The 22,575-nt window shown below is 39.2% G+C and overlaps 1 protein-coding gene across 2 annotated transcripts in view; it reads left to right on the top strand.

The window, feature by feature from the left end:
- TPRG1 (tumor protein p63 regulated 1) overlaps positions 1 to 22,575 on the top strand; it is a 198,704-nt gene that overhangs the window by 85,428 nt on the left and 90,701 nt on the right. For both annotated transcript variants that reach the window (XM_087861512.1, XM_045811264.2), the window contains exon 5: positions 13,648 to 13,801. In XM_087861512.1, coding sequence (XP_087717638.1) covers positions 13,648 to 13,801 — 154 coding nt within the window. The remainder of the gene's footprint in view (positions 1 to 13,647; positions 13,802 to 22,575) is intronic.

The raw sequence follows: 22,575 nt of genomic DNA on the forward strand, positions 1-22,575 counted from the left end.
CCAAAGGTGGAATTTAACTATGAGCTGTATTTTCCATGTCTATTTTCTCCAAAGTCAATTTGAAAAATCAACTCTTCCAATGTATTTTAGCAGTGGCAGGTGTGACAAAGACTTAGGAATTAGAAACTGTATTTGATGGTGAACTCTAGGTGAGTCAGCAGTGTGGTAAGTCACCTGCACAGCCTATGTTGTTGTTGGCTAAATTCACTGATGTATAGCCTCTAGAAGGAGGGAGCGAGTTGTCATGGTATATTCCACACTGATTGGATCACTATTGGAGTATTGTTTTCCTTTCTTGGCCATATACTTTATTTTTTATTTTATTTTTTTTAAAGATTTTATTTATTTATTTGACAGAGAGAGACAGCCAGCGAGAGAGGGAACACAAGCAGGGGGAGTGGGAGAGGAAGAAGCAGGCTCATAGCAGAAGAGCCTGATGTGGGACTCGATCCCATAACGCCAGGATCACGCCCTGAGCTGAAGGCAGACGCTTAACCGCTGTGCCACCCAGGCGCCCCTGGCCATATACTTTAATTAGGACATTAGAAAATTGGAACATTATATCTATACCTATATATCTATATCTATCTATCTAGAGAGGAAGAGATTCTATGATTAAAAACCTGTATCACTGAACATTTGAGTAATCTTTAACTTAACACTAGTCTCTGGATGAAAAATTTTTTCAGGATTTCTGTTTGATAATTCCATTATATGATAGGAAAACTATCTTGAATGCAGACTTTGGATTTTTGCCTTTAACCACAGATCGTTGATAGAACCCTGTTCTCTTAGATTCTTTCCTTGAAATCAGGTACAAACCACTGGGCCTTCCCCTGGTCAACCATGACTCCTGCCCTAGTCCCACAGGGTAGATAGCCCTCCTTTGATCCTTATCTAGCTGTGACCATTCCCACAGGCCAAGGAGCCCTCAGGGCCATGGGGATATGCGTAACCCACAGCCTGTGCCCTTCCCCCACTAAGCCACTTGTTACTGGGACCAGTGACTTCAGGGTCACCTGGGAGCTTGTTGGAAGTATAGAACCTCAGGGCCCACTCCACCAAGTGAATCAGAATCTGTATTTTAACAGGGTCCCCGTGTTATTCAAACACACATTAAAGCTTGTCAGGAATTATTCTAGACTATGCTCCAGGTACCTCAGACCCTAGAATTCCCTGCCCGAATGGTCCTACATTTGCCTTCAGGGCCTGTCCTTCCCAGAACGTACTGTGCTGCCAATGGACATAGACTTAAGCCTGAGGGGTGACCAAGGGGTGACCATTTTGGGGTTGAACTTGGAGATATGGGCTGATTGTTCTCACTTATATGAGCAATGCTGCCACAATGAGGGACTGGATACCAGGCCTGAAAAATAAGAGAGAAGATCTCGGGTTTCTATCTGTATTGTTGCTCTGGGCCTGGGTGGAAAAATAAAGCTCTGTGGTAGAGGTAAATCTTAAGTGAAAACAAAATCATAAAACCCCAAGCTCATATGTATGCAAAGCAATACAATTGCAACATGAAGATTAAAAAAAACAAAAAACAAAAAACCGCACACACACAAAAAACCACAACACATTAGCTCGCATACCACAAAGCAAATATGCACTGTGAGATGTAGGTACATCAGTTCTGTTTCATGAAATGTCTGGATTTCTTAACTTACTACATAGCTTATTATTTCAATCCTTGTTTCTTCTTTGTTCCCCTCTCCCACCTGTCCCCCAAATTTATGATTTGGCAGTTTTTGGTGGAGGCAAAGAAACTAGCAAGAGTGCAAGATAATTCAGAAATGTCTTGCCTTCTGATTGACTTTTCAGAGGTCTGCTAAAGGAGTGCTTGAACCCTCTTATGAGAGGTGCCAGGCACGCTACACCCAGCCCAACAACAGTTCTGCTAAGTAGGTATCTGTCTCTTCATTTTGCAAAAGAGGAAACAGACTATGAGGGTTAAAGTGTTTTTTCCAAGGTCATGCAGTAAATGAAGGCCCTAGATTTGAACCCAGGTCTGCATCCTCTCTCTAAAATCTATGACTTCTTGATTGTATCAAAGTACCTCATAAATAATATGGCATTTATGTTATCCATATTTTACCTGTGATAGAGGGTAATTACTTTTGGCAGGGATGGAGGGGGGCCACTGAGCCCACAGTTCTTGCTGAACAGTTTGAATGGTTCATGTTGACCACGACCAAGGGAGAATGTGGTATGGATGGTGGACCATGTCTGTGTGTGGAAGTTAGAGATGGACATGTTTTTATCGGCCCACATAACCTACTGTACGGAATACCATAAATAAACTTCCCCACAAAATGTTTTCTTAAGCATAAAGGAGAAAATAAATACGTATATCACATATAATCTCTTAAAATTTGTTCCATTTCAAATTCCTCCAAAGTGGAGAAAGCAAAATGTTTGCAGCTTCAGGAGTAGGATCGAGGGGAAGTGTTGGGTGCGTAGCTGAGTTTTTTCTGTCATTCAGAGCTCTCACGCCCGTTGCCTTCCTGGGTGGCCCCATCTACTTCCCGAAGGGCACTGGAGAGCTGGGGCACAAATTTCTGGTAACTGGTCTCATTGTCTGTGTGTGTATTCCAGACAATCTACTCTCCGTCTCCCTTTAGAGGAAATAGAAACAGAGGAGATTCAAAAAAAATGTTTTTCTCGGATGCTTTTCTTTCCTTTAACATAGCTACTCTGTGCCTGTTGAAACTTGGCTGTTCGGGGCGCTCAAAAGCCACTTCCCGTTAAGAGAGGAGACCAACACTTACAGAAACCCAAGGCTAATGTGATTTGCCAAATATCCCTACTCGTAATAGAGGGAGACGCCTCAGAATTGTTTCTTTTATTGTGTGGGATTTTCCTGGGTTGTAAGAGTTGCCCTCTCCTCTGTACACACAGAAACCTCCAGGCGTGGAAGAGCCTCAGTGTAGGCCCGGCACGCCAGCCCCTGCAGCGCGGTGCTCTCAGAGCAGGGTCAGAGACGACTTGCAGGCAAAGGTACAGCCCTTTCCATCCTGGGCATTTCTCTAAACATGTCCTTTTAGGTATACCACCACCCCCCACCCCAAACAAACAGAAAACAATGGAAGAGCTCAGTTTTAAAAAGTGCAATTCAGAAATGTAGATTAATGAAAGACAAAAGCAGCAGCCTGATCCATCTGGTCTGAGGGAGTGAGTATTTTGTTCTGTTTTGATGTATATTTTATACGGTAAGGACCATGGGTCTACTTATTTAAAAAAAAATCATTTACTGTAAGATAGATCTTGTGGGGGGGGATGTATATGATTTAGGCATGGACCCTCATCTTGGGCAGCTCACAGTTCATTTGATGAAAGGAGACAAATACACAGAATAATTTCATGTTGGTGAAATGATCACAAATGCTGTAAGCCAGGCTTAGCAAGTTGCATTGTTTGCCTGGATCGCTGAGGAGTTGTGGCTTTGAGTTGTGGAAATGGATGAATGCTGGAACTGTAGTGCAAGAAGCCTTGACTGTGAGGCTGGGACATTGTTTCTGAATTTTAAAGGCAACTGGAAGCCCCTTTAGGCGTCTGAATCAGTATTGTGGAGAAAGGTAGAAGAAGGTGGATTAGTTGAGGTAAAGGGAAAGTACAAATAAAAATGTGAGCTCGGCAGTGACCATCTTTCCTTAGGTTTATGAGGCGAACACACAGCTGGTTGGCATAAATATTTGTTTTCGTCTCTCTCCTATACATCCACAGGGTTCCATGGAGTTGTGGGGGTCTGTGGAACCAGGGAGATCTAAATTTGAATCCCAGTTCTACCACTTACTACTCAATGGCTTTGGACCTCTCTGTGAAATAGAGGTTATAAACTAAACTTGCGAGTTTGTGGTAAGGACTAGAGGTCACAGATGTAGTCGTCTTAGCCCACTGCTGGTACTAATTAGTCGTGGCTCCGGTCGTGATGGATGACAACATCTTAGATATGCAGTTGTTCATTTCCATGTAAAAATAATATATGCTTATTACAGAAAGTAGGGAATTTTAAAAGAAGGGCAATAATCCTATTGTATCAATAATGTTAATATTCTAGCATGTTTCTTTCAATCCTTTAACCAGAAAGGAAACACGTTTTACCATTGTCTTTCTTGAGACTTGACTACTTCCTGATTTGCTTTGCTGTTTACAAGAAGAGCAGGACCCAGACTAGATAGGCTCTCACTGCCTTTCTCTTCCATCACTGTAGACACAGCTCTGATCCAGACCTTTACTCCCAGCACTCCCAGACGTAGGCAGACTCTGCCAGCAATGCCACAAAATGTCCTCTTTGTCAGTCCACCCTCAGATCTCCTAAACATGTACAGAAATGTATGAAGCTTTCTTTGATACCTTCAACTATAAGGGACTGTTCCTGACTCTAAGTCCACATTACATTTTATTTAGAGCATTTTCTCTGGACTATATTGAGGAATACTAGCAGAGATTTGCTGTTAATGTTTCTACTTAGAGTGATCGTTAAGTATTATGGGAGTTATGCTCTCACTGGTTTGAAGGAGGGGTCAGAATATAAGCCTCCTTGTACAGAATATGACAGTGCCGGTCTACCAGAGTACGACCTTAAGGACGACAAAATTTCATATCATCCCCATTGGTGGAAAGGTGGTTGTCATTATTAATTCTGGGATCAGATTTGTTTCATTCTAACCGGCATAGAACTCCAAATGGACTTTCTAAAACGTGAGCCATTTAAATGCCCATCTAAAAGTTATTCACTATCAACATTATTGGATTAGCTCTCCATTTAAATGTCATCTGTGAAACCAAAGCTTTTGCTGTAAATTTCCATTACAGGAAAGCGCGTAGGAAAGAGTTTTGTTTTGTTTGATTATTACCCCTGACTCCAAAAGTAATGCATTCCTAGATTCGCTGTCAGTAGAAGTTCAGAAAAAGCAAGTTAGAAGGAGTCAGGAATGTTGATAGCAGCAAGAAATGACAGAGACGAGGGAAGAGATGGCTGATATAAGAACTAAAAACCTTGGCAGTCAAGAGTCTTTTAGAGCTTGGGTAAATAGCCTTGTTCTTCACGTATAATAGTTGGCTTTCATAAAAGGAAGTGTTGAAGTATAGGAAAATATTAGGAGGGGATCGAGTATTAATCTAGGTAATCTTTTAGATTTCAGTCTCTGTTTTAGTAAAATTAAGGGATCAAGGACATAGGACATAAATGGTTAATAATAAATCCCTTTTAGGTCTTAAAATTTGGTTTGTGATGACTTTTATTAAGCCATAATATAATTCATTATTTTTAATATAATTTGTTTGAGAAAATAAGTATGTATGCTTTAGAATGATTTCCATCTAAATAATCCATTCATACCAGTTCTGGAAGATAAAATATCTCCGTATGTTATTTAAGTGAAACCCAAAGGTAGGTAATGCTCGACTCTGATGAGTCCAAAGGGTTCCGTTTGCGCATACTTGGAGTGTCCTCTAGAGAATATCTGATCCAATGCCTCCATTATTGTCATGAGCGTGCAATGAAGGCAAACACATGAGTTGTGTCTTTCCACAATGTCAGCTTTATTAAATCATAAAACAAAGTTAAATCACAATTATACAGCGGGTTCAGGATTCCAGACTCAATGACAATCACCATGTGATTAAACCTGGCTTCTTACACAGCACACAAAGCAGGAGAGAAGACAAGCCACAGAACAAACAAGTTAACAGAAGGGTGTAGGAAGTAAACAAACCAAACATGAAGTCGGTCTGTGGGAGTGCAGTTGAGATAAGACCTTGGGCTGGTCCGGGTCAGTGCTGGGCTCTTACTACTTCTGATGTCGAGCAGATGTTCCAGGTTCTATTCGGAGATCAATCGGGCAGAGCCTTCTGTGGCAGTTGCCTTTTTAAGTGGTCGGATATAGAGGGTTCAGGTCTGAAGAGTCTGACAGTTTGCTGCCAAAATCCTTCCCTTTTTTGGGTTCAGTCAGTTTCGGGTCTCTGCATACCTCCTCTGGTTCTGCTAGTTTTCAGTTCTGGGGTGTCAGCCGACGTTGGTCCCGGAGAAATCTCCTAGCTGCAATGCCTTAACTGCTTATGTCACTGCTTGACGCGAGAGACTCCATTTTGCTCTCTACAATTATTTTATAAGAAGGATGTCTTGGTCTTTTGGGGCTGCTGTAACAAAATGCCAGAGACTGAGTAGCTTATATAACAGCAGAAATTCATTCATCATACTTCTGGAGGCTGGGAAGTCCACGATCAAGGGTCTAGCAGATTCAGTCTCTAGTGAGGGTCTGCTTTCTGATTCATATGTAGCACCTTCTCCCTGTGTCTTCTTATAATGGAAGGGGTGAGGGAGCTCTCTGGGGGCTCCTTTATAAAGGTATTAATTCCATTCATAAGGACTCTGCCTTCGTGACCTAATCACCTCCCAAAGTCATCACCTCCTGATTTCATCATCTTGGTCATTAGGATCTTAACATATACATTTTGGTGGGACACAAACATTCAGACCATAGCAAAGGGAAATGGGGGCTCAGAGATGCTGTGCCCAGCTCTAAGCCACAAAGAAAGTTAGCATCAGTAATAGGTTTAGACCCAGGTTTCATTGACTGCAGTTCAGGGCTCTTACTACTATAACATATAACATTCTAAGTGTAGAATGATTCAGCATTCACACTCATAGGCATCCTAACTGGTTTATGAATTTATTCATTCATTCATCTGTATTAAACATCGATTTATTAAGTGATTATTATGTACCTGGAACACTATAAGTTTAGCGTAAGGATTAGCTATACGCGTGCATACATGTGCATACACACACACACACACTCACTAACACTATGAGTCACAAAATCTTAGGCTAGACCTTTGATATGGACCTTAGTCTTCATCTCAGCCCTGAACATGGCCACCTCTAGGACCAGCACATTTAAAATTTCCCAAGCAAATAAACATTTCTTTTAAGGACTTCTATCCTGGGGGATTCCATAGCCTTTTTCTATAGCCCTTTTTCTAATTATTTATCCCACTGTCTCTGGGTTCTGCTTTTGGTTTAATCCTAGGTCTTTCATTCTGTAGTTTAACGTCTTTTCTTCTTCTAGGAGGAGAAATATAAAGTCTCAGTGGCTCTCTGAGAATTTCTCGGTCACTAATTTATCCTTTGGCTTTTTGTCTAACTGGTATAATACAAATATTCTTTTCATAATAGGAATTTAATGAGGAAGAAAGGGGGATTAGAGGTGATCTAGTTCAACTACGAGTTTTATAAATGGTCCCCTGGAACCCAGAGAGAAGAAATGATTCAAATTATCCAGCAAGTTAGTGGCAGATTTAGTTTTTGAACCCAGGTCCTATCTGTCATCCAAGGTTTTTGTGATGGCACTGCACTGCCCCAGAATTCTCTCTTTAGGGACACTGCTGATCTGTTTTACTTTATCACTTACTTCTCCCTCAAGTAAAATAACCCACGGAATTTCTTGGTTACCCATGCCAGTAAATGGTTAATCTCGCTGAGCCCAAGGCCCTGGAAACTTCTGGGAGGGAGCCAGGTGAGCAAAGAGAGCAGATAAAGGCACCACCTGCTGATGGGTTAGAACAGCCTGGGGACACAGAGAGAATGTAAACACATTCTGCAAATCTTATTGTCTGACACCATGCCAGCATCTTTTGGGTTCTTGTCATGGAAAATATTTCGTCTGAGGTCATTCAATGAGCAAAAAGGAGCATTGAATACCCTCCAGCGTGCCAACTCTGTCTCCCCCCACTTTTGTCCAGATTAAATAAGCAAAGGACTAACATTTCATGGTTCTAGAAGGCCCGCCTTTCAACAATACAGGCTGTAAGGTAGGGAAAAAGGAGACATGAAGAAAATATATTGTGTTGTTCTGAACAGCTCTCTCCCCTGGGCAGCCCGGCCTCCTCCCCCGCGGCCTCCCTCTGTTTGCTCACCCATACTTACAAGCACACACCCTGCGTTTAGAGCAAGAGTTAATGTCTGTGCTTCCTCATAAATCTCAGCTTGGTGCCTGGAGCTATGTTTTTAATTCCGTGGTGGAGCTTTGAGATTTGAGATGAGTCGAAAGGAGGGGCAGCTGATGGAGGTAATAATGGAAGCTGCCATTTCTCCTTCTGGGGACTTGCCTCCTCATTCCTGTCTTCTCTCAGGTGGTTTAAAGCCTTAGCTCAGCCTCTGTGAAGGCCTGGATGGAAGGAGAGTGGGAAGTGAAGAGAAAGAATAGCTATATTGTACTATGGCTATGTTGTACTATGCCGAAGGATGCGTGGCTTGTCTCTGAAGGTAGTAGAATGCGTGGAAGGAGCAAATTAACCCAGACTGGTAACTAGCTGGCATAGTTTTCTGGTTCAGCTAGAAACGACTTCAAGGAGAGGAGCCTTTCCTGTCAAAAATACTGCATTGTCTTACGAAACTTGTTATCAAATAAAGCTTTCCCTCCATTCAACTTGGAGCTCCTTTTTTGTGTTATTCATTTATTTTTCCTGATTGGTCCGTTGGCACTTGGGTGATAGTTTCTTCTATATGAACCTCATCTCTTCAACATGCCTTTGCTTTTTGTGGTGTAGAAGGCGAATCTATTCGGCTGCTCTCATGGTTTAAAGTAGTAATTGCTTAGGTTTCCACCCTGGCAACAACTGTATTTGAATAGAATTCTGAGTCTGAGTCATTGAGTAGAACATGTAATTAACAAGACTAAAGGAAGAACTCTGATCTTTGAAAATTCTGGTCCTCAGTTTATACATCTATAAAATGAAAGAATTGGAAACACATCTCTTAAAGGGCCTCCAACTCGGTCTAGTATCCTAAAAATCTCCAACTGTTACAAACCCTCTTCTACCAAGTTCTTATGAATCCTTATGGAGACTTTCCTCTACTTCTGTATCTTTCTAGGAGGTTTTGAAATTTATCAAAAGTGAAGGGTGCCTTGACCTTCTTGCTTCTACTACTATGGGAATGGAGGCAGGATCCAGCTAGTTTCCTTGAGGATAGAAAATGGGAACAAAATAAATTGTAATAGGTGGGGGCGCCTGGGTAGCGCAGGTGTTAAGCGTCTGCCTTCGGCTCAGGGCGTGATCCCGGCGTTTCGGGATCGAGTCCCGCATCGGGCTCCTCTGCTAGGAGCCTGCTTCTTCCTTTCCCACTCCCCTGCTGTGTTCCCTCTCTCACTGGCTGTCTCTCTGTCACATAAATAAATAAAATCTTTAAAAAAAAATTGTAATAGGTGGACTTCTACTTCTATAATGAGATCTGTGGGTTTCTATTTGTACCTGTTTGAGGTATGGGAAAGAGATGATAGTGAAACAGGCCTGGATCTTCAGACCATGGGCTTCTGGAGTTCAGAGACTGAGTCTTATTCATTTCTCTACCTGCAACAATACACTGTACTGTACAGAGAATATGCTAATTAAATTGTGGAATTGAATATAGACAACTTAGGACTGTTTCAGGGATTCACCTCTGAGGTGATTTAAAAGATTATTTTGAGCCTATTAGAAAAGTTTTACAGAACTATGCTGATTCAGTCCAAAGAAAAAAGAGCTGTAGGAGTGTTTTAAGCTGAATGGAAGTCTCTCTGATGGATTTATGTTTAAGTAGGAAATTATATATGTCAAAACACTGATAAAGCAGAAGCTAAACACAGAAGTATTCTGAGACTCAGAATCAGGTGGAGGAAGAGGGATCAATAGGTGAAGAAAAATGTAGAAGATTCCAGAACCTTCTCTGTTCTAGAGATTTGCTTTTCTGGTTTTGTCTATGTAAGGATCATGGTATTTCTCCTCCCCCTTCTTCTTTTGTTTGTCTAGTGGTTCTTGACTTGCTGATCTGATTAAGCCTGGTCATATTCTTTATCATATTTCCTGTTAACTTCATTTATTTCTACCAAAGAAGTATAAAAAATGCTTTAACAGTTAAATAAAATTTAAAAATATAAAGTTTCTAACAGTACATAGTAAGCATTATAGTACACACTAGGAACTCAAGATTTGTTAGTTGGTCAATGCCTTACAGCATACAAAACACTTTCTCATCCATTATCCTCTTGTTCCTCGTGAAGTTGTTGTTACCTAAAGATTAGAAAGGTGGTATATAATGCTCAAAGCCAGGGTTTATACTCAGAGGATGATTTGGAGCAGAAAGCTAACAAATCTTTCTTTACTTAATAATTTGGTGTTGGCATTCTTTACCTAGGACTGTACCTCCACTTTGCTTAACCTGACCATAGCAGCTCAGTGAGAAAGATAGAGTCTTCTTACCCTGACAACATAACTTTTTTTGTAATTTCCCTCTTCACTTATTGCAATCTGCTCATTGATAATATTAAATATATATATATATATATATATATATATATATATATATATATATATATATATATATATATATATAATCTCTACAGTTCCTTTTGAGACTGAGATTTCCTTTCTGACCTTTAACAAGGATCTCTGGGTAGGCTTTTTGCCTATAGATGATGACGGTCTCCTTAGGGCAAGTCTTTTTAACTCTGTGTTGATTGGAAGTAAGGCTGTGTTGTGTAATAGCAGGACCTTAACTTGGAATGTATTTTGTAATGATAGCCCAGAATGGTGAAAAGACCCCTAAATGAAGTCTTGGGAGACCAGGGCTCTCACCAGCTCAGCCCTGTGTGTAATGATGCTTTGGGAAACTAGTCTTCCTGTGTCAGTTTTCTCATATCCAGAAAGAACACACTGGGCTTTAGCTTCTAAGAGCCCTTCTAGCTCTGACATTCTCTAGTTTATAAACATTAAAATGCTATTCCATCTTATGGTGGCTGATTTGTGCTTTCACATGTTTGTAAGGTGTCATGGTAGGTGCTAAAGTTCCCTAGGAGTGATGGGACAATGCTTGGTATAGTCTTTGCAGCAGAGGATGTGCTCAGGGACCTAATTTAATGCCTCTAAACTGAAGCCGCAGCCCAGAGGCTTCTTTTAGATTTTGTATGTCCTTGACTGGATCAATGTTAGTAGCACCATAACTGTAACTGTCTACAACATTTACTTAGTTACTCAGGTCATAAGGTGTCACATGGAAACATGCCAAAGAGCATATGGTAAAACTGAGATTCAGAAAGTGACCCTAGCTTGTTCATAGTCACACAGCATTAAGGGTCAGAACCAAGACTCTAACACAAGAATACACAACATCCCGTTCTTTGCATTTTCCACTTTACTCTGTTACCTCATATGATACCTTTCATGGTGAGCACAAGTAACTAGTAAAGCACTCCTGGTCATAAAGGCATCTATATTCTCTGTCCTTATGACATTTGACAGAACAGAAGATGGTAGATTTTCATAGACCTCTGGTACTAAAGTCTTTGCTGAGAAGCATTGCCTTAGTTTTACCTTTGGAGAGACTTCTTAGTTGTAGATTTATCTTCTCAGATATCACCAGTGGAACTCAGGAGAGAAGGCTGGCTAAACTTGTATATTTATTTATTTTCTTTTTTTTATTTAAATTCAATTAGCCAACATATAGTACATCATTAGTTTCAGATGTAGTGTTCAATAATTCATCAATTGCATAGAACACCCAGTGTTCATCACATCATATGCCCTCTTTAATGCCCATCACCCAATTACCCCACCATCCATCCCCCTCCCCTCCAGCAACCCTCAGTTTGTTTCCTATAGTTAAGTGTCTCATGATTTTTCTCCCTCTTTTATGACTTCCCATTCAGTTTACCCTCCCTACCCCTATGATTCTCTTTGCTGTTTCTTATATTCCACGTATGAGTGAAAACCATATGATAATTGTGTTTCTCTGATTGACTTATTTCACTCAGCATAATACCCTCCAGTTCCATCCAGGTCATTGTAAATGGTAAGTATTCATCCTTTCTGATGGCTGAGTATGAACTTGTATATTTAGAAGTATGCTACATCTCTGAGAAATGTCATTGCCATGCTCAAATTGATTGGTTATTTAGAAATAGGGTCCCTCTTGAATTTCATGCTTAAACTTCATTTAAGGTTTCCCTAAGGTAAAAGAATATTAAGTGTACTTATTAGAGAAGCTATCTTGGCAGATTTTCATTGCCTTTGGAAAAAGCAAAATTGCACCCAGCACATAAATTGACATATGAAGCAGTAAATAATTCTATTGTGCAAGTTGTTTTAATGGGCTAAAGCCAGAATGCGCCATTAACCAGCATGCATAGAATATTCACTGAGCTTAGAGCTTATTACCAGGCCAGGGGGGAAAAAAAGAAAGAAAGAAAAGAAACAGAATGAAGGAACGTATGGGGGGATGATAAATGTCAGCATAGCAGCTGGGAAGGTGAGAGGTTAGAAAGGGAACTTTAGAGGTATGTACAATATGTTTCTTTTCCTCTCTTCTTTTTTTTTTTTTTCTCTGTGGGTGAAGGATTAAGTAAAAAAAAAAAAAAAGTTTGGTTTCAGCTTTCAAACACAATGATCAAAAATCTGAGAACTGGGCAGTAGAATGTGCCAGGCTCTTTTCTTACTTTCCTTTTGAAAGAAGAATCTCAGGGATCAGCCAATGGGGAAAAGGGGTGGCATATGCATATGTGTGAGATTGTGTTTATACACATCTTTACTTGGATAAACACTCAGAAGCCACAATAGCATTCCCAAAGGAATTCTTCCTTAATACAGGAAGTGACAGCTTTGTGAAGGCACCACAATTAAGCTCTGGGTTTTTATTCTAGATCCCAGGATTTAATTTCTAGAAGAAATGAGAGCTCTGTGCTGTTCCATGGGGCTGTTTAGAATTACAGGCAACTTAGTTTTAAAGCTTGCTGAATGCAAAGCACCTGAGCTTGGCTTAACCTCCAGGGATCTCTTTGCATTCAGAGATGTCTAAAACCACAAACCATAAATTCTGATGGGCACACGTAAAAGAAGAGACCACAGGAATTACAATTTTGTTATTCAATGTGGCCACACTCTCCTGCCACAACTTCCCTCCCATCATTCCCAAGCTTCCTCTTGCTTTGCACTTGGGTTTACCAGATGACCAGGCCTGGGCTATTCCAGGTAGTGTGTGAAAAGGCAGGTGCAATTCCTTTATGAGCTTTGATATGTTTGTTTCTACAACTTTGCTGGATGGAATGTGTGCAGAAAATAGAAAACCATAAGATATAAAAGCTGAAGTCACAGGCATTTTGAATTGGTCATCATCCCTCTTAATGATCATACATAGGCTACTGTTCTTGATGTCCCATGTCTCTTCTCAGTCATTTCCTGCTTGTGTTTACTGCTTTGTGGAAACGAGCTGCTGTCATTTCCCTCCTCCTTGAAACTGCCTGCCACCTCAACACTTCTAGTTCCTGTCCCACCACCTTGACTCTTCCTCTCCCTTTCTCTTTTAACTGTTACCGTTGAAATATTGGTGTGAGGTTAATATCCCTATTTCTAACCCTGGCCTCGGTCCTCAGCACCAGTCACATTTCCAACTAGGCTTTCCCACATAGCAGTCTCAAAAACACTCAGAACTCATCATGTTTGAAACAGAATTTATCCTTTATTCTTACCTCCTAAATTTCTGGAACAATCAATTAGTAGGCAAGCCACTTAGCAGCATTATAAAGGCTGAGACACTACCTTACTTTCCCATTCTTTTCTTTTTGTTTTAATCTCATGGCAATGGCTAATCTAAAGGAAACTTCTTTCTTGTAGGAGACAAGGAGAAGGCCTTAGGATCTACTGGGGGAGTCTGGAACAGCAGTCCCTCTTTTCCCGCTGGAACCCATGGTCCACTGAGGTACCTTATGCGACCTTCACTGAACACCCTATGAAACACACCAGTGAGAAGTTCCTCGAAATTTGTAAGGTAGGCAGTTTGGGCATCACTCTTAGATGACCTTTGACGGTGAAGCTGTGTGCTTCTAAGACATGTACTATTCAAAAAAAAAAAAAAAAGGTAAGACACAACCTGGGTTTATACAGATGCAAACTTTAAAATGTTTGAACTATGTTTTAGTAAATGGTGGAGCTGTTTTATTTATTAAAAAACATATAATGCTTATATTAATCATATTATGATGTTTCCTCCTTGCTAATTTATTATCCAAAAATTATGGTGTAATATTATTTAAAAATCACAATACTTGCATTTGATTGTGTTTATTGCATATACATATATGGGATACATATAACTTTCTGTATGTAAGTAAATTCTAATTATTTTATTCAGAGAAAGAGTATGGAATAGTGTGAAGTATATAGTCACTATGGCTCTTTGGTCATGTTTGTCACTTTTCTTTCTGGACCTTGGTAGTCTCATCTCTAAAATGGACATAATGATGATCACTGCCTTCCTCCTAACTTCATTGCAACACTGTAAGGTTAAATGGGATAATGTGTGTATAAATGTTCTATAAACGGTAAAGCAGTCAAGAATATTAATTAAGAGTATTTTTATGTCTTTCAGTCTCATCTCCCCAAATATATTTAAGTTTATCAGTGGCAGGGAGAGTCCTTCTACTCTCCTTTCATCCCCCCTAGGGAAATTTAGGCAGTGTTAGCACGCTAAGTAGACAGGAAGTAAAACAGTTGGAACTGTAAATGCAGAGAAAGATCAAACTTCTATATTTTCAACAAAATATGTATATACATAGGAGTGTGCTTATAGGCCTAGAAATTCTTGCCTTCCCTGGCCTCTCTACATTTACCCTTATATGCTGTCAATTCACTTCCAAATATCACAACTCTCTATTTGCTATAAATTCAAAGATAGCAACATTCATCTAAATTCCTTCTGTGAATAGATGGCGTGCATTGCATTGCCTGCATCGTTTCCAACACACCTGTTCATGCAAGTATGCATATGTATAAAACTGATTTTTAATTGATAAGTACCCTATTTTAAAAAGGATTTGAGGCAAAACATCTGTGATTAAAGGATAGACAGAGTCTTCATTGCCCCTAATACATAGGTGGAGTTGCCTTAAATCTCTTCTGCTCTCCGAAAGGTCAATGGTCTTTTCAAGATTTATGCAAACATCCTCAGGGGCTCATGTTCTCAAGGTTTACCTCTGGTTTATTGCAGGCACTGAGTTAGATTATTGTATGGATCATGTGATAACCCAGTCTCACAATGCTGCAGCCCAAGCTTCAACATCAGCCCCTAGCCTGACTCTACCACCTAAAAGCAACAAAACAGAACAAAATGAAAACCAATGAGAACAACAAAAATACTTACACAAAGGCACTGATGTGAGAGTAGACTTGCTGAGGGCTTCCTGGAGATGGAGTGGGAATTTACATCATAATAATGAGTCCAAACTTCACAGGGAATATCAGCTCTCCCTGTTTTAAAATCCTTATTAATAGTAATACTCTGATACATTGCTTCACAATCCTCTCTGCTCTCCTCTGGATCCTGTCTCGCTCCTCCCCAAACACTTGCCCTTCCTCTTCCACTTCCCCTTCTTCTCCTTTTCTTCCTCCTTCGCTTCCCTCTTCTTTTTTTCCCTTCTTCTTCTTCGCCTTCTTCTTTTCTTCTTACTAACAGTTCAGAGTATTTTATCTGTTTCTTTTTTTTTAACACCTGCTAATCTAACCTGAAATGCTTAATAATGTATTTTTCCAAAGCCATTTCCCACCTTTAAGGGAAGCCTAGTTCTGACCATTAAAATAATATGTATTTTTGCCTTAATAGTAATTGTATTTTATTGTACTTTAAAATAATACCAACTGCCTTGGTTATTACATCCATCACTTCCTGAGCCAAGTCTCTTATTCCTCATACCTGATGCATTAAGTACTTACTCCCCGAGTGTCCTTTGCTGGAAGACAGGGTAAGGGATTAAAGAATAAGTTCTATTCACTGCAGAGAAATGGCACTGCCTTACTCGAATTCTTGACGGTATTTTGTTTTATTTTGATACATATAAATATAATCAAATAATTTTAAAAGGAAGATAAGAAATAAAAAGGAAGATAAGAAATAAAATTTAAAAAAGGGGGATAGAATAATTATTTCCCAAATACCATGAATGTGGTTAGAATGGAGTAGTAATTTTACACAAGCCCTTCCTATTAGTCAGGCTAAAAGGAAAACTCACTGTTTATATAGCTCTTGTTGAGTGGGGGGTGAGAATAGCAGGTGTGTGTGTGTACACCCGAGCACACGTGTGGATGTAAGTATAACGAATGGTTGTTTAGTTGGTTGGTTTTCAGTCAATCAAACTATTTGTGGATCTGTCAAATATATTTCCTTTACAGTTTTTCTCCTTAAACTACTCTTCCAAAGCTTTTTTTTTTTTTTTTTTTAATTTCCTGGCAACAGTCTGGCATTTTTCATTTGCCAAACTATTTCTTATTCGAAGGCCACCCCAAGTCTTGATTCTTTATGTCAACAAGTGATCTCCATCTGTGATGTCAGATGATGAGTACTCTGATACAGTGCTTTGAGTTTTAATTTCTCTTTTGTTGTTGGTTTTTATGTCACAATATTATTTGTGTTTAGGATATTTTCCAAGATTGGCTTTGATTAATACTCAGTTATATTAATGTAAAAGAGTAAATAAGAAGAAAGATAATTCTGTGGATATAGAATTCCTTTTATGTGAGGATTTTGGCATAACATAAGATTTTAAAAGGATGATATAAACTAGTTTTTCCATTCCCCTTATAAATGAAATGGGGAAAAGTAGAAAAATATGGGGAAAATGCATAACTAAATTAAATACCTGAAACCATTTAATTCAGTTAAGCAAATCTGTTATGGCAAAGGAAAAGGAATCCTGTAGAGCTGGGTTACACATAGTCAGATTTTTCAAATTATGTACAATCTAATGGAATGACTTATTTTAACAAAAATACCTTTAAAAAATCCAAATTTATTCTTACTCAGAGTCTTTTCTTATATAGCACCTGGAATCTCTTTATTCAACAAATATTTTCCGACACCTACAAAGTACAGGTATTTATTGTTCAGGATACAAACATGAATGAGACAAGATTCACGTCTTTGTGGAAGACATTGCTTAACAGAAGAGGTAGATAAAAATGCAAGGATATTTAAATGAGTACTAAATTGATTAAGTCATAAGTTTAGACCAAATGAAGAGGAGTGGACGCCCATCAAGGTACAAGGAATATTCTTAGACACAGGGTAATTTATTTTAGCAGGAGTTTAACCTTATATATTCCCATCATGATTGTAATGGCTCAAATAATAAGTATGGGGGCTTGATTTAAGTTAGGAGTGGTAGGAATGGAGAGAAGATAAAGGAATTTTGGTATATTCAAGACACAGAATTAATAGCAGCAGGTAACTTACAGAATATAATAGTAGGTGGAGGAGAGAAAGAGATCGAAGATGATGTGGTTTCTGCCTTGGGTAGATGGTGATTCCATTAATTTCAATGGGAAAAACTGAAAGGAGAGTAGGTTTGGAGGTTCAGTTTAGGACATGTTGAGTTTGACACATCCATGGAACATGGAGTTCAGTTAGTTGTCAGGCAGTTAGAAATTTAGGTCTGAAGTTCAGGAGGGAAGGCTGAACTGGTGATAGAGGTTTCGGGTCATAAAACTTTGGGTCAAAGCTGAGTCATGGGCTTGGTTGGTCAGGCAGGTACCGTAGGAAAGAGCATTAATGGACACACTAATTGCATTCAAATCCAAATTCATATTATCTCTAAGTCTCTTAACACTGATCTAAAAAATTACGATCAAATTTATGCAATAAAGCATCAAAATACATCATTTTTTTCTTGTATTCATCTCACTAACACTATAGCACTCTACATCTGGCAAATATGATGGTCAAATGGCCTCTTTCCAGACATTCTTGCTTATCTCAGAGCCTGTTCCAATCTGTGTATGCATATACTTTGCATTACTCATATAAAACAGTTGTGAAAATAGGAAATAATCATTTTTTGGCATTGACTTTCTTGTTACAAGACATGAAAATAATATCATGTAATATTATGTAATCAGACTATATTTATTGATTACAGTTTGCATGTTTTCATGCAATTCAACTAAAAATCCTGTGAGGTCAAGATAGCCATCTCTATTTTTAAAATGAGGGTACTTAGAGTGATTAAGTGAATTGACTAAGGTATGACAATAAACTGCTCTATTTCCACGCCTAAACAATTTGCTAATAAGCAGGGAAATGGGTATAAACCTGAAGAAACTCCTCGTGTGTGTGTGTGTGTGTATTTATTGATGTGATGGAATGTGATATATTATACTTATGACAAGACGCAATTATCCTTGATTGTTTCATCTACTTTATATTTGTAATTTGTAGTCTCATTTCCCCTGTTTTAACCATTGCCTTGCTGGGTTCTTAGGATGTGTGGATAGTCTTGCTGGGAGGAATTAATGACCCAGCCCAGAGCTGGTGAATAATAGTGAATGGGCCATGAGTGATCTATAATCAAATCAAAGGGGTCTACAGACCAAAATTTTTTCTCTTTTCTGGCATATTTACCTTTCTTTTCAAGGGAATTATGAAAGCGAGCCAATGTTTTAGCAATCAAATGTAACTTTACATCCTTAGCTCCTTAGTTTCCCTTCATATCAGTTTGACAAATACTCCTTGAAAACCCACCTGGCATTGAATACTACATGCTGACCAGTGTGCTAGTAAGCTGGGAGACTGAGAAGAATAAAACAGAGTTTGCCCTCCAGACACTTAGAGGGTAGAGGGAGAAAGCAAAAAAAGTAATTAACAAATTATACTTTAATATGCTAAGTCCGTTAATAGAGGGATTCACAAGGTTCTATGGGAACCCAGAAGAGGGAACAAGTAAGTCCAAAAGTTAACAGGTATAACATTTGAAGTGAAACTCAAAGTATGAGTGATTTAAGCATCAAAGGATGAGGGAAAAGACATTTTAAATAAAAGATGGTTGGAACCTGCAAATTACCAAGGTATATGATATGTTCTTCAATAAAGAGTAGCTCATTTTAGCTGGAAATTAAAGCATGTGTGTGTTGACAGGGGAGAGTTGGGGAAATGGAATAGGAAGGGGATGCAAATTAGGATGTATAGGAACCTCTCTTGGAGGAAAGAAGCTTCTGTCTCAGCCTCCTTTTTCTCTCTACACACCCGAATATACCCACAATCAAGTTGTCTCCATAAAGATAATTCCCGGTAAAATGTGCCAGAATGATAGAAACATTCTATCCAGCTGTGTGACTTTTCAAGTGGTTTCCAGGATTGGGTATTGGATGGACTTACTCTTGATCCCAGCATGCTTCATTTCCTACAGAGGGAAACCTATAGCCTGAAGGTTTGGAAAACCTGCTCAGCTCAGGAATGTGGGCCTGCAGGCATGAAACCTGGTCTCTTTACCCAGTGTAAACAGGAAGCAAGTTATGGTTGTAATAAGGAAAACTGAGACTCTAGGCAGTGAACTGCTGGCAGACAGCACCTGAAGCAACCTAGGAGCCCAGTCACTCAGCTGGTAAATAATTGCTGTAAAGTCAAGAAGAACCTTCAACACTCCCCCCGACCTCCAACACACCCACCCACCCGCACACATTGCTATACTTTACCCCAACCAGCACACAGCTCCTATGTAATCCGAGTTGTTAAAACTTGACCCTCTGTTTTTGAGACTGGAATAAAAGAAGGAGCCAAGGGTGGGTGTATAAAAGCTTTTAGAGTAAAGTATGTGGCTGGTGGCATTCATATCAGATGACACCGCGTTCCTGTCACACAGATTGAGTTCAGGTGCTTGGAATGCTCAGGATCCAGCTTGGGGACTTGGTCTTTTGTCTGGCTTTCCTTCAATGTACTGCTTGTCACTTCGTCTTCGTGGTCCCTCCTCCTTTCAGAGGGTTCACCAAAATGACTAGAAATAAGGTACATCTGAGTCTAACGAAACGCCAAGTTCATTGAGTATGAAATAATGTCAACTTTTTCTTTCCAGCATTTAGATGCTGAGGCCACAGAGGATTCTCTGAATGAAACTTATGATAAGGACTGGAGAAGCATCCAGTCATCTAATCTAAAGACATTTATTGATCTAGGAAAAGGTATCCTGACAGTCCAGAGGGTGTTGGCAATGGGAATGTTGAGGTGAATTGCATGTGGGCCTTCAAGAAGTTATAGTTTGATGGTAATATTGTCAGTGATTTATTGACAGTATTTGTTGATTATTGGTAATAGGCTTCCTTAATGACCTTTGCAGTATGACTCCAAATTCCAGCTTCATCTCATTCCACTTCCTCAGCCCTTCCTGAAATACATTAATTTGAGTACCTGTACATGGAGAGTTTAGACACAAACCCTTCATTTATTAAAGTTGGTTTAATCTTTATAGATACCCTCTGCATTTGATATTATTAATATTCTTTTTTTTTATGGAAAAGGAACTATACAATTCAGAGAGGTTGAATAACTTGCCCACAGTCACACAGCTAATGAGAGCCATACTTGCAACCTGAGATGATCTGTTTGATCTCAATACTCATGTTACATCATGAATACTTCCTTTAGTTCTTGCTTTCCAACAGGGAATGATTTTACCTTCTGGAGGACATTTGGCAATGCCTCAAGACATTTTTGGTTCTCACACCTGGGGTGGGATGCTACTGGTATGTGATGGGTAGAGGCTTAAAATCCTAAAATATAGAGGACATTGTCCCCCACAGCAAAGAATTGTTTGGCACAAAATAATAATAGTCCCAAGGTAAAGAAACCTTGGTTTACTTATATAGACAAACAGCCACACTTGTGACTCTAATTCTTAGAAAACTGGATATAAATGAAGTTTAAGTGGGGATATAAGTGAAATTCAATAGAATAAAATATTAATTTTTACCTTGAGTAGATGGGAAGGCATTGTGGGAGAGATAGGATTTGCATTTGGTTTTGAAAAATGAGTAGGAGCATAGACAATATAGATCTTTGTGGATCGAATAGACTGTCAGAGATAGAGGTTGCTAGGCAAGCTGAGTATAGTGTTTTTCAATTTTTTTTTTAGAAACAAAAGACTCTAAAAAATAAAATCTTACTTGAAATATATAAAGCTTAAAAATAGAGCAGCTCTAATTGATGTGATTGCAGGGACTGGAGTATGTTACCTGTTTGGCTTCCACAACTTCTCCCCAAACCCTCAGGAATATCTGTTGTCCCAACACTGTTAATAGCAACACTTCCTTTCTTTTCAAAAGAATCTTGGTTTGGATGATAAATCATATGGTCATCCAACCCATGAGGAAATCCGGTGTTCTAAGGAACATGTTTTGAAAATTACTGGGCATAGTTTTTTTTCTATCCCTTCTGAAAAATAAGGAACATAAATCCTTTTCTAAATGTTTGAATTTTACTGCTCATAATAGCAGTATGTTCTAGAAGAGAGGACTTTAACACTTAAGTCGGGAGACTTGCATCCAAGGCTTTGCTCCGTGGCTTACTAGTATTTATCATTGGACAAATCTCTGAAACACTTGGACCCTCAGTTTACTTATTAGATCCCCTGTGCATTGCCCCCAATGCCTAGCATCTTGTCCAACAAAGCTTCCTGAATTTGTGGATTTCTAATTCTTGCCCTATATCCTATCTTGTTTAGGCTATTAACTTCACTTTATGAATATTGTTCTTGACCTCAGGATCTATAATTATTATTTTGGAATTGTTGACTATAGACATGGACCTATCATCTGTATATTTCTTCATGCTCCAGGCTCATGTATCCAGCTGACCAGTAGAAATTACTAAGAGGCCTTACTGGTTAGACACTTGAAACCACACATCTAGAACAGAATCCTTGATCCCTGTACCTCACCACATGCAAGCCCTTCTCCCACCGAGGTTTTCCCAACCCAGGAATGAAATCACTTTCTATCCAGTTTCTCAGACCAAAAATCTAGGTGTCATCTTTGATTCCTCTGTTCTCTTCATCCCCTATATTTACTTTTACTGGCAATTTCTATGACTCTGCCTCCAAGTAGTATCCCTAAGTCAAACAGTTCTCAAGTTTTCCACTGCTCTCTTTGTCCAAACCACCATCATCTCTTGCCTGGACTACCGAAGTGACCTTCAAACTCCTCGTAATCTTCCTGCTTCCATTCTTGACCCTGACAGTAAATTCTCCATACAATAGCCAGGATTATTTAAAAAAACAAAAACAAAAAACAAACAAACCCCACAAAAACCCAAAAGCAAACAAAAAACATGTATCATCAAACTTATCTTTAAAATCATTTCAATCCAAAGTCCTTAATATGGTTCACAAGATGCTCTGTGCCTAAGGTTTCATTTCAATCTCTTTCGTTTAATCACTATATTCTAGCTGTATAGGATTTTTCCCTGTTCCTTGAATAAACTAAGCTCATCCCTACCTCACAGCCTGTACAGGTGCTTTTATTTTCTCCCTCCCAATTTGTCTTTTCTCCTCATAACCGCCTCTTTTTCATCCTTTGGTCCTCAGATCAAGTTTTACTTCCTCAGAAAGATGTGCCCTGAATTCAATATCTAAAATAACCTTCAATCCTATTACTTTACCTTTTTCCACATTTTATTTTCTCCTAGAATTTATCACCATCAAAATCACCTATATTTACTTTTACTTTCTCTCATGCCACAAGAATGTAATCTCCATGGGAACAGGATGCTTGTCTTGCCTCTGTAGT

Source organism: Ursus americanus, chromosome 4, assembly GCF_024610735.1.
Source record: "Ursus americanus isolate L20-20 chromosome 4, mUrsAme1.1.p, whole genome shotgun sequence".
Lineage (NCBI taxonomy): Eukaryota > Metazoa > Chordata > Mammalia > Carnivora > Ursidae > Ursus > Ursus americanus.